Source organism: Anastrepha ludens, chromosome 3 (assembly GCF_028408465.1).
Source record: "Anastrepha ludens isolate Willacy chromosome 3, idAnaLude1.1, whole genome shotgun sequence".
Lineage (NCBI taxonomy): Eukaryota > Metazoa > Arthropoda > Insecta > Diptera > Tephritidae > Anastrepha > Anastrepha ludens.
The window spans coordinates 107,569,322-107,586,864 of NC_071499.1; the positions used below are offsets into that span (position 1 = coordinate 107,569,322).

General features: G+C 36.8%; 1 protein-coding gene across 1 annotated transcript; it reads right to left on the reverse strand.

The window, feature by feature from the left end:
- Positions 1–5,232: 5,232 nt before the first annotated feature.
- LOC128858729 (general odorant-binding protein 19a-like) lies at positions 5,233–8,167 on the reverse strand. The gene is made up of 3 exons (XM_054095209.1): positions 8,089–8,167; positions 5,560–5,651; positions 5,233–5,466 (listed from the first exon to the last, which is right to left on the reverse strand). Exons 1-3 carry the CDS (start codon positions 8,150–8,152, stop codon positions 5,269–5,271), a joined length of 354 nt encoding a protein of 117 aa, XP_053951184.1. The 5' UTR covers positions 8,153–8,167; the 3' UTR covers positions 5,233–5,268.
- Between the last annotated feature and the right edge of the window lie 9,376 nt (positions 8,168–17,543).

Consider the following 17,543-nt stretch of genomic DNA (forward strand, 5'->3'; position numbering starts at 1 on the left):
ATCAATTACTGTAAGGTCTCGTTTTATACGGGGGATAGGTTCTACAGAATAACACATATAAAAAATTCGCATTAAAAAAAGACTTTACTTGCCCTGAAAAAGTGGGGGTACGTTCCGTACATTTCTAAAATCGCATAAAATCGAAAAAAGGTAGGTAGGTGGGGTGGTTGTCATAAAGACACACTTAGACCTTTCGCAGGTGTATTGTGATACCACTGGAGCTTATCCTTACTCTACGTGTTCCTTTTCAAACCATCCGGTTGCTTTAATAAACGAGCAGAGCTTCGTTAGTTTTAGATGGGCTATGTCCGCTACATCGGTTAGAAATGCTGTATCTGGAGTGCGCAGCCTTCTCATAGCTAGGCTTTCACACTCACATAAAGGTGTCTGACTGTTTCCTCTTCTTCTGTATTAAGACAGCTTCTACAGAAATCGAAGTAAGGGAGTCCTAACCTTCTAGCGTGGCTGCCTATTAAACAATGGCCAGTTAAAACATCTATCATTTTTCTTATAGATTCTCTGTTGAATCTTAGCAAGATCTTCGATCGAGGGCTGTTCCAGTTCGGCCATGTCTGTCTGCTTAGTTCGCATGTTGTGAGGTTGTTCCAGCTTGTATTTACCTTTTTGATGGTTTCCCTGTTGTACCGGTTCGTGCAAGTTCATCCGCCTTGCAGTTTCCTGCAATATTCCTGTGGCCTGGCACCCAGATAAGGTGCACCTTGTAGCACTTAGATACGTCATTTAGTAGTTTAAAACATTCTAGAACTGCTTTGACGAGTGCGTTTTTGATTCAAGCGTTTTTACTGCCGCTTGACTGTCCGAGTAAATGAAGACTTCATTTGTGGATAATACTCTCGTTTTTATTTCTGTAAGTCCCTCTTTTATGGCACAAAACAACGAGCTAAAATTAACTTAAAGCCGCATAAAAAAATTTGCAGAAATTAAAAGAAATAGCCTGCACAACAAATTATTTCGAATGTCTGAAAGAAAGTCATATAAAAGCTTAAAATAAAGTTTTATTCAAATAAAATAAATAAAATAAAATGAATTAAGTATTTTATTGAAAAGTCATATAGTTTTAAATTTTTGAATCATCGAATCGCTATCTGATAATGGTTTGCATCGTTTGCGAAGTGGTTCCAATCGCCTTCATCATCAGCAGAGACTGTCTCTGCAATATACCATACTTATATTTGCGGTAAAGGCGATGGATTTTCACAAACTCTCGCGCTTTCACAAACTTCCCGTACTGTGTAGCTCTTTCTTTTCTGACAATGTAATCGATAATTAAACTTTTCTATGATTGTCCAAGAAATTTTCGTATAAAATACAAACCGCACAACTTCAAAATCGCACAACAATAGTCCGCAAACGAGACCTACAGTATTTTGATAGATGGTGTAATTGATTGCCAGTAGACTTGCTTGAAGTAGAGCTGCGAAATTCCTTTATCATATTATACAGTACATTTTGCTCAAACATGTTCTGATATTTATTTTTGATATCAGGACAAAATATATGGTTTCCTGGTATTTGTGTCAGCGCAGAGTGGAAAATAATCTCATTATACAAAATACGATTTGTGCACATCCACCGATACTGACTTAAATGCGGAGCTTGATAATGAAAATTCTATATCAACGCTCTGTGAGATGTTATTAAATTCCTAAACCATTTAAAGATTGGAGTTAACGAACAATAATTGATAAAAGCCACAAAGGTTGAATACGCCCACGGAGATGTTACTGCATTGATGCCGTTTCCAAGGATATTGTAACGAGTATGCTGTTATGGCTTATGAAAAAAACACAATTATTCAGTTACGCAATGCCTGTTTAATAGAACAAAGTAGGCTAAAACTAGAAGTAATGCTAAGTAGTCCAGATTTTTAGTTATAACTCTTTGCATACTTGTATACTCGTATTGCGAAACATATTTTTATTTTTTAAAAAAAATAAAAATTTAAGAGGTAACGATTGAACTTATGAAAGTTTGAACGAGCAGGTCTCACTAGCGTGATCTGAGCTTTTGGTCGTTATGAATGAAACTGCACCTCGATTGAGCTGGGAAAGAAAACACAAACAAAATCTCTCACAAAAAATGAGTAATGTAGGACATGACTCAATGAACAATTTCTAACGCAGCTTCTGGTACAAAGGTTGTCAACTACCTCTGCCACTGTTCACACCCTGTTCACTAATAATTAGCGACAAATATTTGCGCATAAAGCGCACACATTGGTTCAGTTTTAAAGGAATGTAAAAGCTCCAAGAAATTCCCTCCAGTGGCAATATGTTATGGCCTAAATACCCTAAATGAACTTGGGTCTGAGAAATTCCCTCCCAATACATTGAGCAACTTATGCTGCGCTTCCACAAATTTGATCGCTCTAACTACTTATACATTTCCTCAAAAGCAATTTAGATGAAAACCTTCAAATCTGAGTGGTTTAAACGAAGAATTCGGTCTCAGAAAAGCGAAATAAGAGTTGCTGGAATGCAAAACGCCAGATCGAGGTATGCCAGATTTGGAGGAGGAATGAAGTACTTGCTTTAGAGTTTAAAATGTTATAATTATTACCGTTGAAGATAAACCAACTATCATTGAAATGGTTTCGAACAAATTTCAAAAGAAGCAAACACAATTATTTTAACCACTTCATTAGATGGAGCTATAGATTTCTTTGTAGTCAAACAAATACCAAACCATATCACCCAAGTAGAAAACGGCGTAGACCTGAACTCAGACCATTCACCTATTTTTATGTATATTATCTTAATGGGCAATCCAAATTTAACGAACGAAGTCCCGTACTCTCAAATAAAATGACCGACTGGAATTTTTTTAAGTATAAACTCGATACGTATATGGAAAATACCGACACAATTACCAACGAAGAAGATATTGAAGACGAAACAATAAAACCTACAACACATATTCAGAAAGCAGCTTGGATAAGCACACCAGCAAGTAAACAAACACGAGATAACCATCAACAAAGATATCCACAAGAAATATTAGAAATATTAGGAGAAAAAAGAAAAGTAAGAAAAAAGAGGCAATCAACAAGGGTGCCCTCCAAGAAAACTGAACTAAACAGATTAACAAAATTGCTCAGAGAAAAATACAGGAGCATAAAAACAATATCATAAAAAACACTCTGAAAAACTTCTCAGCAGAAAAAACAGGTGATATCTCGTTTTGGAAAGCGATGACATGTGTCAAACGACCAATTCAACATAATCCGCCAATAAAACAGCAAAATGGTATTCACATTTGGGCTAAAAGCGATGCAGAAAAAGCTGACGTATTTGCCGACCACCTGCAGAAAATCTTTCAACCGCACCGAAAAACAATAAATTTCACTCCGCCATCAACTGTACAAGAGTTCGTTAAAATAAAGCATTTCAGTATAGATGAAGTTGCTACCGAAATTTCCAATTTAAAATTAAGGAAGAGTCCAGGGTTCGACTTAATAACCGTCGAAGTTTTGAGAAATACATCAACTAAGGCGCTAACGAAATTGACTTTTATAATGAATGCATGCCTAAATTGGAAATATATACCATTCCAATAGAAAGTATCCGAAATAGTAATGATACCTAAACCAGGCAAAAATCCGAATGAAATGTCATCTTACCGGCCAATCGCTCTGCTTCTAGTAATGGGTAAACTATTCGAAAAGCTGTTCTCCAAACGCTTAAAATCTATAATTGCATGTAGACACATTATACCCTCACATCAGTTTGACTTCCGGAAAAAACACTCTACCGTCGAACAAATACACAAGATAACACATACAATAGAAGACGCGCTAGAGAGTAATAAAGTCTGCTCAGCAATATTCCTTGACGTTGCCCAGGCATTTGAGAAATTATGGCACGAAAGACTACTTTGTAAATTAAAAGCCCTTCTTCCCTTGCAGTTCATTGACATTTTGGAATCGTATATAACAAATAAGTACTTTAGAGTAAAGCAAAAGCAGGCGTATTCGGAAATAAAACAAATATTGGCCGGAGTACCACAAGGCATCATACTCGGCCCAGTACTGTACCTACTCTATACCGCAGACCTGCCAGCACCGAAAATGTGCAAAGTAGCTACATTCGCTGACGATACATGCATCTTAGCTGTTGGTTCAACTGAATACGAATCCATCCAGAAACTGCAGAAGTCCATTGAGGAAGTAGTCACATGGACTGAAAATTGGAGCATAAAGCTAAATGAAACCAAATCAGTTCACGTGGATTTTACTAATAAAAAAATTATCTACAAACCAGTTCATATTTTGTCAGAAATAGTGAGAAATGCTAATAGTGCAAAGTACCTAGGCATGACTTTAGACGTAAAGCTCAAGTGGAAAGAGCACGTGAAAATCAAAGCTGCTGAGCTGAATCTAAAGACGCAAAAACTCCAATGGCTAATTGGCAGAAACTCTGAGCTATCAACTCAAAATAAACTCCTCATTTACAACCAAGTGCTAAAGCCGGTGTGGACCTATGATCTTCAATTATGGGGATGTACTGCAAAGACCAACATCGACATTATACAGCGCCTCCAAAATAGAGTAATCAGGGGAATCGTTAAAGCGTAATGAAGATCTGCACAAGGATTTAAATTTAAAAACCGTCTCAGACACAGCCAATCTCTGTGCAGTTAAGCATGCTGAAAAGTTAAAAAAACACATTAACGCAGAAGCTTCCGTACTAAGCGATGAAGCAACTGTAAAAAGAAGATTAAAAAGAAAGAAACCTCAAGACTTAGTTGTCAATATGGTTTATGATACACTTCAAATTGTGAAATTGAAATTACTTATTAGTTTTATAGTAGGTGTAACTTTATGGAATGTAAATAAAAATCTATAACATTTCAATAAAAAAAAAAAAATTAGATGGATGTTTATACCAAATTTATTAAATTGGCGCGTACAGATATTTGATCATGCTCTCCCTTCTATCAAGTTTCGGAGGTTTGCCATTGCCTGCCGAGACCGCATTAAAAAAACCGGTATTCCATCAATTGGCTTTCATGGCACCACCGAAGGCACTCATTCGGCTACTGCGGTCGCGGAAATGCTTTCTCTAAAATCAAGTAAAAACTCCTGCCTATGCTTTCACAAATGAGCTGATCTCACACCTGATTTCAACAGACATTATTACAATTGTCAACCACTGGGAAGCTAATTGAAACGCAACTATTTGTTCAACTAGTTATATTTGATAAAAGTTTTTGCACATTTCTTCCAACAATATTATTTTTACATATATTTTAAGGGAATATAAATTTTGTAATCTCACCACGCAAACATTTTAGAATTGTGTACGCCGATTCACAATTGTTTTTTATGCCCACACTGGCATCCTTGCATTTCATCAATCCGGCGCGGTAATCATCCTTATAGTTGTCGGGCAATATTAAATCCACCTGCTTTAACGAGGCCTCGTACAGAAATTTTCCCTTTTTCATCTACATACGTAGTAATAGAATAATTGTGGTTCGAAAAAAAGCAGTTATCTGTTAAATCTAAATTAATATTAGCAACTGTTGTTAGTACTTTACCGTTTGCATCATTTCTAAAACGCAATTAATGTAGCATTTTACATCTTTGTTGTTGTCCGGTATATTGCCATCACGCAATTGGTCGGCCAGTTCTGAAAAACATTTGTACTTCAGTTACATTTTTATACAGTTAGAGCAAATGTTAGGACTACATAAACAGTTTTTCAAGGCGAAATGTGATTATTAAAGCTCTTTAGAATTTAATTTGAACTCTGAAGGTAATTGCATGACAGCGATGAGGAAAATATTATAGACTGATTGATGACGGTCTTCAGTATTTCCTAAAGTTCCTCAAAAAATACTTTATTTACAATTTTTTTTTATTTTTTAAATTTCAGAATCCCTTTTCTTGGGACCTTAACTCCAGCAGGCAACCATGAATATTAGGGTGCCAATTTTTACAATTCTAGGATTTTCGGGATTCAGTTATTGGAACCCCGTTCTCCCGGCATTAGTCCTGCGAATTGAAAATTTTACATTTTTTGCAATAGCTTATCTCGAAAAAAATTAAATGAAAAAAATGTTGGAACCTCTCCTACTATTTAATAAATAATAAATTACTTAAATATTATGTCATTAGTAACAAAACCAAAGGCAATAGTTAAGTTTATACCCATTGAATAATACTTTAGCGTGTACATATCTGATCAAATAATTTAAGGTATGTATGTTGAAAAAATATCTGTGACCTGGTCTACGAAAAGGTACCTTACGTGCGAAAATAAATTTTCGAGAAAACAGCAGTTAAAGTATAAACTTCTAAAAACCCTTGTAACTTTTTTAAATATTAATATTTTTCAATACGGTTTGGCTTATTTTCTTCAGCATAGATCACAGTATCAATAAAATCACAGAAGCAGTGAAAAACATTTTTTTATATATAAATAAATAAAAAAAAGTTAATGCAAATCGCAGAAATCGTTTTAAAAAATAAGTTAGCTTTTGTACCGACATCCATGCCAAAAAAAACTTTTAAGACCCTGAATGTTTTTATTAATTTTATTATATTAATTAATTTATTATTATTATTGTTACATTAAAAATTTGAATGCTTTTAAAGAAACTTAGACCTTTTATTTTTGCGTTTGTAAGCATTTGTGTCAGTATCGCGACAAATAGACCAACAGTATTCGCCAAGCATATGCGGAATGTCTTGTCCTTTAAAGCGCTTTTCAATAGCCGCAATGTCCTGATGGAACCTTTCGCCATGTTCATCGCTACAAGCTCCTAAATCACCAGGGAAGCAATCTAAATGATTGTGAAGGAAATGGATCTTTAGCGATATTAATATGCCCATTTCGCCATATGCCGAAATCATTTCTGCAACAATGTTTTTATAATTGTCAGCTCGTTTGTTGCCAAGAAACTGCTCAATAACGGCAACTGTGCCTTTCCATGCACGTTGTTCGATAGCAGTCAATTTTGATGAAAATTCATAACTTGCAACTATTTTTTTTATTTGCGGACCACTGAAAACACCTTAAATTATACACATCATTAAAAAAATAAAGTTACTAAAAGCCTTCGTAAAAAAAATACCTGCATGAATCTTTGCGCCGCTCAGTTTCGGAAAAATATTGCGCGAACTTGCAATCGCCTCGCCCTCACGATCCAGTTTTTTAACAAATTTTGATACGACACCGAGCTTAATGTGTAGTGATGGCAAAATGATTTGAGATGGCTGCACCACTGTTTTCGTAATATTTTTAAAATTTTTACATGGTGCGAATAAGCCACAAACGTAACAAAAGTTATTTCGAGTCGGGCACTGCATTTTTCGTAAGATGAAATATACAGAAAGACGTTTTCGCGCAACAGAACTTAAAACAATTGTCAACTGTCAGATGATCGGAACTTCCGGAACTGTAACAAACACACAAACGAAACAGAGTGTGTTGTATGAAACAATAAATTAAAGGTTAATAAGTTGTTTAAAAATTTGGAGTCCCTTCAAGTTATGCCGAAAATTTAGAAAACATTTTTTTTTTTTTAGAAAAAAAAAAAATTCAAGAAAATCTGAGAATTGATAAATTTTTTTTTTTAATTTTACATAATAAAAACATTTCCACGAGTCTGCCTGCAGAAATTCAGCGTGATTGGATCACGGAAAAAGGGTTAAAAATTGATCCAAAGCTTTTCACACAAGCGGGCTACGAGCTCTATATTTTATACATAAAAAAAAAATTCTGACGTGTACATGAAAATCGCCGATACAAGTTATTTTTATTTTTTCTCCCCTTTCCGAAAAAGTATATTTGGTTCATAGGGCAGAAAAAAAGTTCGTTTTTGTAACGCAGTGTTATGAACGAAATCAAACAAAAAAATATTCTAGAGCGTCAGTCTAGTGCTTTAATTGCCGTATTTTATGTCTTAAAAAGCGCGTTGTATGTACCATAATTTGCATAAGCCAAGGAAAGCCATACAAAATATTAATTAATTTGCGGGTCTGCCTTTTTCAATTGAACAAAGTGAAATATTCTTCTACCAAAAATAGTAAGTATAAAAAATAATATTAAAATATGATTTTACCTATAGAAATTTTTGGAAATCTTGGCAAACACACATCTCGCATTAATTTGGCTGTGGTCCACATTTGTGCCTCAGTGACCTGAAAATAAGTTTTAAAAATGCAAAATAAAAAATGAATTAAAAATCGATAACATTAGATTTCAAAACCGAACTAGAAACAAAGAAGTAAATTAAAGGCAAAAAATGAACATCCGTTTTTAATTACTTTTTTAAAGCCCGTTCAGGAATCGCCACAATAAGCAAAAACCTGGCTTAATAAATTTACATGATTGTTTATAAATTTTATATGTTCTTGCAGGTCTTCTACATGTAAATATCACTCATTTGCAATAAGAGTATCATAGTCCAAAAAATTTTATTTCGAGATAAGTACGCAGAAATTATCGCCAGCAGTTCTCCTGCACTGTAGCAAAAATTCTAAGCAAAATCTGTTAACAAAATTCGTTAATTCAATATTTTAAGCACGGTTTGCTCGATATATTGTTGCGATAAATGTTGCGAAATTGTGAAATCACGAATGAACACAAAAACTCCAAATGCAGTTTTTTGTTCGTTTTTCGTGCCAAAAACGCTTACTTGAACGCTGTTGCCGTGCCAACAATTTATATTTGTGTGGGTAATTTTTTATGGCGGCCGCCGTAGCCGAATGGGTTGGTGCGTGATTATCATTCGGAAATCACAGAGAGGTCGTTGGTTCGAATCTCGGGGAAAGCAAAATTAATAAAAACATTTTTCTAATAGCGATGCCCCTCGGCAGGCAATGGCAAACCTCCGAGTATATTTCTGCCATGAAAAAGCTCCTCATAAAAATATCTGCCGTTCAGAGTCGGCTTGAAACTGTAGGTCCCTCCATTTGTGGAACAACATCAAGACGCACACCACAAATAGGAGGAGGAGCTCGGCCAAACACTAACAGAAGTGTACGCGCCAATTATTTATTTTTATTTATTTATTTTTTTTATTTTTTATGTTTGTCACTTGCTTTCGATTACTTTTGCTCTTCTTTTAGTTTGATTATATTTCCGTCACGCCCCTTGGGAAGGCCTAGTCTTGCATTCTATCATACTTGTTCATTCAGCTGTAACCTCTCCTCAAAACCTTCCACACTTGACTATGACAGAATCAGCAGTTGAGCTAAGGTAATTTTTGGATTTTGGTTAGCAAACAAATTGTAAAACCTTTGTATTAACTTCCTTGTAGATAAAAACCTAAAACTTTCGCTATTTTGACACTCTCTTCGTATATCTCACACATCTCATTTGTAATTATTATACGACACGGCAAAGTTACACTAATTTTTCTACTACAATTCGGAGAATCTTGTATTCCGTTATTATGATTATTTTCGAGGGAAGAATCTTCATTACATACTTGTGAAACAGTAAACTCAAGCATGAACTCCACATATAAATCTCTCTATGCAAGTCTCCATGGAATTTATCGAAAACATTAATTTTTGGCGATCCGTATTAAATTAAGGGGGGAACCTGGTTTATAAGGTCAGAAAAATCAATTTTTTTCTTTTCGTTTTAAGCGATTCCTAATATATTTCAGAATATTCACACAAAGTTACAGAGCCTAGTTCTCAATATTTCCGTAGATACAAAGCCAAGTGTAGGCGAGCGTTAGGTAGTTACGCTGTGACCGGACAGCTATAGTACAAACTTTATCTTCTTTTCTCGACTTTTCATTTTTATGATTTCTTTGAATTGGCGTACATGAATGAAAAAAAACTAATGAACCTTTTGAAATGAATCATAGCTTGTTCCCTTCAATATCAAATTCTCTTCTATTTGATCTAACAAAATAGATAAAAAAAAATGTTCAAGATTTTTATACCAAGTTGAAGTGAATTTTTTTTTTATAGAAAGCCATTTTTTTCCTTAAAACCTTCAAGACGTTGAAATTTTGGAATTTCTCTCAGTTTTCTTAGTTCATCTAGAATAAAAAGTCATGATAATTAGAAATCCATTGGAATTTTTTGCTTTAGATAATAATTACGAGCTGTATCTTGTACGCCAGTTGGAAACTCCAGCGTTGCAGCGCTCTACTAATTTCTATGTTAAACATTTTTTTCAACTTATTTTAACCAGTACAACAATTTTTTATACTTTTTAAATGTTCATTAAAAGATAGAAAAAACTTTGCAGTGCTAATTAATTTTTTCCTTAAAAAAAAATCGCAAAGAGATGCAATTTTTGGACCTCATAAACCAGGCTCCGCCCTTATGAACTACCTTCAGCTAATAAAATGAGTGTGCACATTTTTTCTGCTGGTTGTTATTGAACGCAAACAAATAATTTAAAACGTGAATTTAAAGCACCGGTTTCAGGAAAGAGCATTAGGCAATTGAGCAGATCCTTCGACTCGCCACTTGGCCAAAAACACATTTGTTGACCAGTTTTCTTGGGCATGAATAGTAAATGTTACAGATCTTACCTTTCTTGCGAATTGCCTAATGCAAGCTCTGCCGCAATGAATAGTTAGATTAATCGAACGATCATTTTACTTAGGGAGGCATAGTAAATTGAAACCTCTGAAAACCTTTTTCTCCACAAAATTTGGGTTTTTGGATTATGACATAATTGAAGTAAATGAGCGATATGTATGCCTGTATTTATTATACTTCACTAACACTTTTTATAAAATTTTTAATTTCAATGCATTCAATTTCAATATTTACACATGTACTATTTAACTTAAGCAGATTCCGGGCGAATTTCGTTAAAAAATATATTTGAAACCTCTTGCTTGAGAACGATGCCATTTCACACCAGATTAAAAAGTTTTCAGTCTGCTGTATATTGTGTAAACGCGTAAATTTTAATTCAAATCGGTTTGTTGTTGGATAGTAATTTCTTTATTCACTTAACTCTTTTACCATTTAATTGACCTGCCACTTAGCAATTTTGGTTTAAAATATTTCCCTTTGATGGGTACTTTAACCCCAAAATAGAAATTATTGATCAGCCACAGAATTTTTCAACTTACACCTGCGAAAGCTGGATAAGCGTAAAAAAGCGCAATGAAAGATGTTAGCAAAACTTTAGAATAATTCATGTTAAAAGCTTCAAGAGAAGAATGCCGCACACACCACCAATAAAATTCAATTGAAACTGAAAAAGAGTTAGAAATTCTGTTTTAATATATCAGGAATTTTTGGCAATTACTCGCACGAGTGACAACCAAAAATAAGAAATTGCTAAATTAACGGGTGCAAGTCAATTAAAAATTGTCTGAGTCTGATTAAAAAGAAAATCACAAAAAATAATTAATCAGCTCATTATTAGGTCAAACACCTACAAAACAAGAGAAAAAAAAACGTGGAAATGAAGTGAGCAAATTCTAGACTATTACAAAACACACTTACATACATACATATCTACACAGTATGTTCAATAAATAACATAACTTTTCAGATGTAGAATAAAACACGTATCGTACTGTGTTTGAAAGTTATTTTTTATTCAAAACAATCTCCATTTAACTCGATACAACATTCAGAACGATCAACCAAGTTCTGCATGGACTTTTTTATGTCATCTAAGGGACTGTTCTTTAACACCTGTGTCACGGCTGCTTGAATGGCTGGAATCTCATCATAAAACGCACCTTTCATGGCAGTTTTCAATTTAGGGAACAGAAAATAGTCGCATGGTGATAGATCAGGAGAATACGGAGGGTGGTCGATGACACAAATATGTTTTTGCATCAAAAATTCACGAACATTTTTGGTTGTGTGAGGTGGTGCATTATCATGCAATAAAAACAGCTGTTTCCCCTCTGGATATTCAGGTCTTACACGAACAACTCTTGACCACAAACGATGTAAAACTTGTAAATAGTATTCTCCATTAATAGTTTGACCTTCTGCAACAAATTCCTTGTGTACAATACCCTTGGAATCGTAGAACGTGATCAATATGATTTTGATTCTTGACTTCTGAAAACGCAATTTCTTTGCTTTTGGCTCCCCTTTCGTCTTCCATTCTGCAGATTGTCGCTTAGTTTCAGGGTCATATTTGAAGCACCATGTTTCGTCACCAGTTATGATCGAATCAAGAAAATCTGGATCTTTTTCAGCTGTTGGAATGATGCCTTTACAATGCTCAACACGAGCGATTTTTTGATCTTCATTTAATTGGTGTGGAACAAAGCGTGCACACACCTTTCTTTTACCCAAATCGTCAGTTAAAATTTTCCAAATAATACCAGTAGATGAGGGGGGTTAGATGGGAAAGTGTTGCGAACAATACAGCCACTCCTCTCCAATTGGCACCCTCTATCCACTGTCCAGGACCTGATGCCCTGGACTTGGTACTCCCTGTTTTCGCTAACGAGGCTCTGTCGACCGGTGACAAGGCGGTATAACCTTGTCAGCACTTTAAGCTAAGGTGTCGAGGTAGTGTCTAAATAACCAGTCTTTAACGGTCCCCTCCGACGCCCAGGCTAGGTCGGTTGTATTAAGTGCCTTACCACGGCATGCCGGCTCTGCCGTGGCGGACCACCCCTTCCGTGCCTACTCGTGGGACCAAAAAGCTAATGGATTCTAAAAATACAAAAACAAAAGAAGAAGTTAGGGAGTTAACGGAGAGTGTGCTGGGCACTCTCTCCGAGGACGATCTTCTGGCCTCCAGCCATGAAACGATCGTCGAGCCATGTTCGAGCGGTGCAAAACACAGCACCCCGCTTCTAAGACCAAGCCTTCTCCAGTCGGTTACCAAGACGACCTCTGGTGAGGTAATCAAGGCGGCCTCTGGAAAGGTTTCCTTGGGGGCCTCTGGTAAGGCCGCCAAGGTGACCCCTGGCAATGATGCCCCGGTGACCACTGCGAAGGTCACCAAAAAGAAGAAGAATAAGAAGTCGAAAGGGCGAAATTCATAAATTTAACTTGTTCGGTAGTGACGAAATGACTTCTTCCTAAATGAAATTTTGGCTGAAGCCCAATGCGGCGTTGAAACTGCAGGACCTGGAAGCTACAGTCATGCCATAATTTGAGTGTATATTTCATTCAAAGAAATCTGCGCTTCTCCGGGAAGCTCCTTATAGGATTTTTTTATTTTTTTTTTATTTTATAAAAAAGCAATGAGCGCATGCACGTACCAAGGCAAAGGTAACAGCAGCAGAGCAAAACCAACAAAAGTAATGCATTTCGTTTTTGCTGTTGGTCTCTAGAATGTCAAAATCTATAAACAACGATTTACAGTTTAGAATAATAACAGTTTAGAACCACCACATTGGCTTGGAAATTTCGTATTTTTAAAATTGATTGTAACAAATGAATTGCAAAAATAAAACGAAGTCGCTACAAGTTTGCACGATTAGCCTCGTCAGTCTGTGCGCAAGAGAGCGGCTGCTATTGTGCAATTATGTATGAAATATTGAGGAAGAATCTTAGATTTCTCTCATTCAAAATTCAAATCGTGCCAGCGCTTAAGCCTAACGATTATAATTTGCGTAAAAATTTATGTGAGAAAATGCTGGAGCAATTTCCTTGTGTGTATAATTTCTTGTATTTAGTAGTTTCTATTGCTTTCGCCTACTCTTCCTATTCGCAAACAAGTAATTTCTCTTCCTTTTGTTTGTTTAAGCATGGAGCCTGATCACACAATTGATTGGGAAGACGCAACCTTAAGAATGGTAGAATACACGATTGCGCCTTCCGAATTCGCCGTGTCGTAAAAGACCATGAGTCAACAAGCAAAAGGAAGGGGAATTAATTATTTGTAAAGAAGAAGAGTAGAAAGCAATGGAAACAACCAAACACAAGAAATTAGAGACACACACAAATACTTTCTTGCCACGGCGGCTGCCGCATAAAAACGCGAACAAACTGAATTTGGAGGCTTTATACTAATTTGTGCATTCAGAATTTAACACGCGGTACTTCGTTTCCATTAATTTAATTAGTTTAAATCTCACAAATTACAATACTACCAAGCCATTCATTGTACTTACACAAAATGTAATTTATCCTGCCTTTGTTCGTTTTGTTCTTTTACTTTGTATTGCCAAGGGAGCTGACGTCAGACTTGTCAAAATCGCGAAAAATAAAGTAATTGTTTTCAATGGCGCCACCTTCGATACTCAATCCGCCTTGGTATTCTTTCATCCGTGGTTTGATGTGCACTGCTAAGCAGCGGAATAATTGGATCATATTTTTTTGAAAACCGTAGTGGACAAGTAATTTCTCTGGACAGCGTGGAAGGTGCGTACGGAACGATCATTTTCTGTCAATAATAAGAGAACATTCTTTCTTCAGTACATATACATGGATTCAGTAAAAGGACGCCACGACGCATACAAACAGAGAGACCATGGCGATACTGCGTGATTTCTTCCCTAACAAACTGCTTAGCCATTTCGGTGGCATATCCTGCCCAGTCAGGTCATGCGAGCTTACCCTTATGGAATTCTTTCCTGTGGGGGTACCTGAAATGTAAAGTCTATAAAACAAAAAGTTGCTTTTAGGGCGCCTTCAGCAAATTCTTTTAAATTTCTTTTAAATTGTCGGCCATATTGGAGCCCTCATCATGAATTTCAAATTGTGCCACTCTGCATCGAGGTCAATCCAGACTAAGCACAACATGTAATATAAACGATATGGACAAAGCCTAGAAATATGGCGATAGAAGTGATGAAAATAAACAGCCTGGTTTCAGAAAGCCACTTGAAGGTAGCGCGCTACCACAACGCCTATGAAAAAAAAACGAAAAAAATTACGGTATTCACCACTGCCTCGGCATAGAGACAGTCACTGAAGCAGTAAAGGAGATTTGGTGGCTCCTTAAACACTCAGGCTAAAGAGCCCATTGTATTTAAAGCTCTGGAAAGGGGGTAGATAGTCAAGGAGGGAAGGAGGAAAGTATCAGAGAAAGAGATAGGAAAGAATAGAGACAGAGATAGAGATAGTTAGTCCTGCGAGAATTTTCCAGATTCTTTGGCAAATCTGTAAATATCCTCCAGTTTTAGAGAACGAATATTACTCATTTTCATGACATTGGAACCCAATACTCGTAGCCGTGCTCTAGTAAAGGCAGGACACTCACAGAGAAAGTGCTCAGTGTTATCCGCCTTCTCCAAGCATGACAGGCATAACGGGTTCTCGATGATTCCAATGGTGGTCATATGCTGACCCCATGGGTTGTGTCCTGTAATGATGCCGACCTTCAACCGAATGTCTTTCCTTCTAAGTTTTAGTAGAAAGTTTAACAGTTTTCTGTTCGGACTTTGGAGTTCTGCAGCGTTCTAGACTGGACCATCGCTCTTTATGTAGATTGCCTACATAATCGCTGATCCAATTCCTGATTCCTGCGGAACTGATTCCGATTATTGGCTCTGGCCCCTATGGAGGCACCGCTGATCCACGGTTAGCCAATTCGTCGGCAATTTCGTTTCCTTGAACACTGGAGACACTCTGACATCAAATTTCCTTCTAAATGAAACTGTGGGTATCAGGTCATCTTTAGGTGCCAAAAACAGTGGATACTGCTCCGACAGCAACTTAAAGATTTCTCTGTGTCCCGAAGTTCCATCTTCGTGCCAGAAACCATATTAATGGAGTCTACACATTGCTTTTATTGCTTCCTGTTGCATCTTAAGATCCAGGGGGAGCAAATCAAGCATAGCGTTTAGAGCATCACCAGAGGTTGTACTCATGGCACCCGTGATGCATAAACATATACTTATTTGCAGCCTGTATAGTTCCCGGATTGTGGACTTAACCATGCTCCGTCGCCACCAAACCACAGAAGCTTAAGTGATGATTGGTCTGATAAGTGCTGTATCCATAGGACCGCAGCAGGTTTCAAACCCCAGGTTTTGCCAAAGGCTCTACGGCATTGCTGAAAAATCTTCAATGCACGATTCATCTTCAGTGTAACGTGTGTCTACCAAGTCAGCTTCTTATCCAAGATTACTCCTAGATATTTAACTTCGTTGGAAAGACCAAGTGTCACACCTTTCAGTGTTGGAAGACTGAGCCCATCCAATTTCCGTTTTCTCGTAAACAAAACTATGGTTGTTTTGTTCGGATTAACGGAAAGACCTTGTTTCATGCATCAGTCATCGATTTTGTCAAGAACCCTCTGCATTTTCGTGCAAAGCCTCCTTAAGGATTTATCCGATGTTTGCGCACAGACGTCGTCCGCATATGCTTGGACGTGAAAACCGAGTTCCTGCAACTCCACTAATAGAGAGTCTACGACGAAGCACCACAGCAGCGGAGAAAGAACTCCCCCTTGGGGACATCCTTGCTTGGCCTTGACTGTGATTTGTTCGTCACTGCTCCCACCAGCGGTTAACAGCCTCTCAGAGAGCATGGAATATATCCATTTTATAATGGCTTGATGAACTCCGTGTCGTTCGGCAGAAGAACATACGAGTATCGAGCCGAAAGTGGCATTATCAAAAGCCCCCTCAAAATCCACGAACACGCCCATTGTGTATTCTTCAGCTTCCAGCCCGGCTTCAATCTTGCTAACAAGATCGTGCAAGGCTGTTTCACATGATTTTCCACTCTGGTAAGCGTGTTGATTTCTACTAAGTGGACTTCTCCGCAATACCCCCACTCGAATATGTTTCTCCACCACTCGTTCCAGACTTTTCAACATGAACGATGTCAAACTGATTGGTCTAAAACTTTTTGCTAGGGAATAGTCATCTTTTCCTGGTTTCGGTATAAATACTACTATTACGCGTCGCCATTGGGATGGTATATAACCAAATGCAAGACAGGCTGTGAAGATCCTTTTCAGGGCCTCAATCAGCCTGTCTCCTCCTTTTTTAAGCATTGCTGGATATATTCCGTCAGGTGCAGGGGACTTAAAGTTCTCAAAGGAAGACAAGGAAAACCTTATCGATTCCCTTGTCACTATCCGACTAGCAATATACCAGCTGTACCTTAGAGGTTCCACCGTTGCTACCGTTATTGTTCATGCCACTCTCTACTTCAGTACACCAATTACTTATTGTTAATATTAACAGATTGTTATAACAGAAATAATAAAAAAAAATGTTAGAACACCATCTGACAAACAAATTTTTTGGAGAGTAGGAGGTCTTCACATGGCAAAAAATGTAATGACAACCGCATTTGCATACACATCTGTCGATTTCGTTAAGCGATTGCAAGCGATCTTTATGTAAACTGAGTTATAAAATCCTATTGCATTTGTAATGTATCGCGTATAAAAACTGAATTACTTTTCTATCACTCATGCACATTTTCACTACTAATTGAACGTTTGTAATCGGTTTCCATCACTTTTCAGCACATGCGCATTTCCTTGGTATTCAATTCAATCATTTCATGACAACTGTAAACCGTTATTAAGTAGCTAAACGTTTCATCCCAAACAATTTTGTATGCGCCCCAACTTGCACATTTATTAGCTCTTGAAATCAAGCGTATTGGTTGGTTACACACACGCACTCATACATACAAATACAAATTT

What these genes read in the sequence shown, in the direction of transcription:
- LOC128858729 (XM_054095209.1), bottom strand. Translation starts at nt 8,152, where the DNA reads ATGTGGACCACAGCCAAATTAATGCGAGATGTGTGTTTGCCAAGATTT. An exon ending in ATTTCCAAAAATTTCTATAG is followed by an intron (nt 5,652 to 8,088) that starts GTAAAATCATAT and finishes AATGTTTTTCAG; the next exon opens with AACTGGCCGACCAATTGCGT. An exon ending in TTTTAGAAATGATGCAAACG is followed by an intron (nt 5,467 to 5,559) that starts GTAAAGTACTAA and finishes CTACGTATGTAG; the next exon opens with ATGAAAAAGGGAAAATTTCT.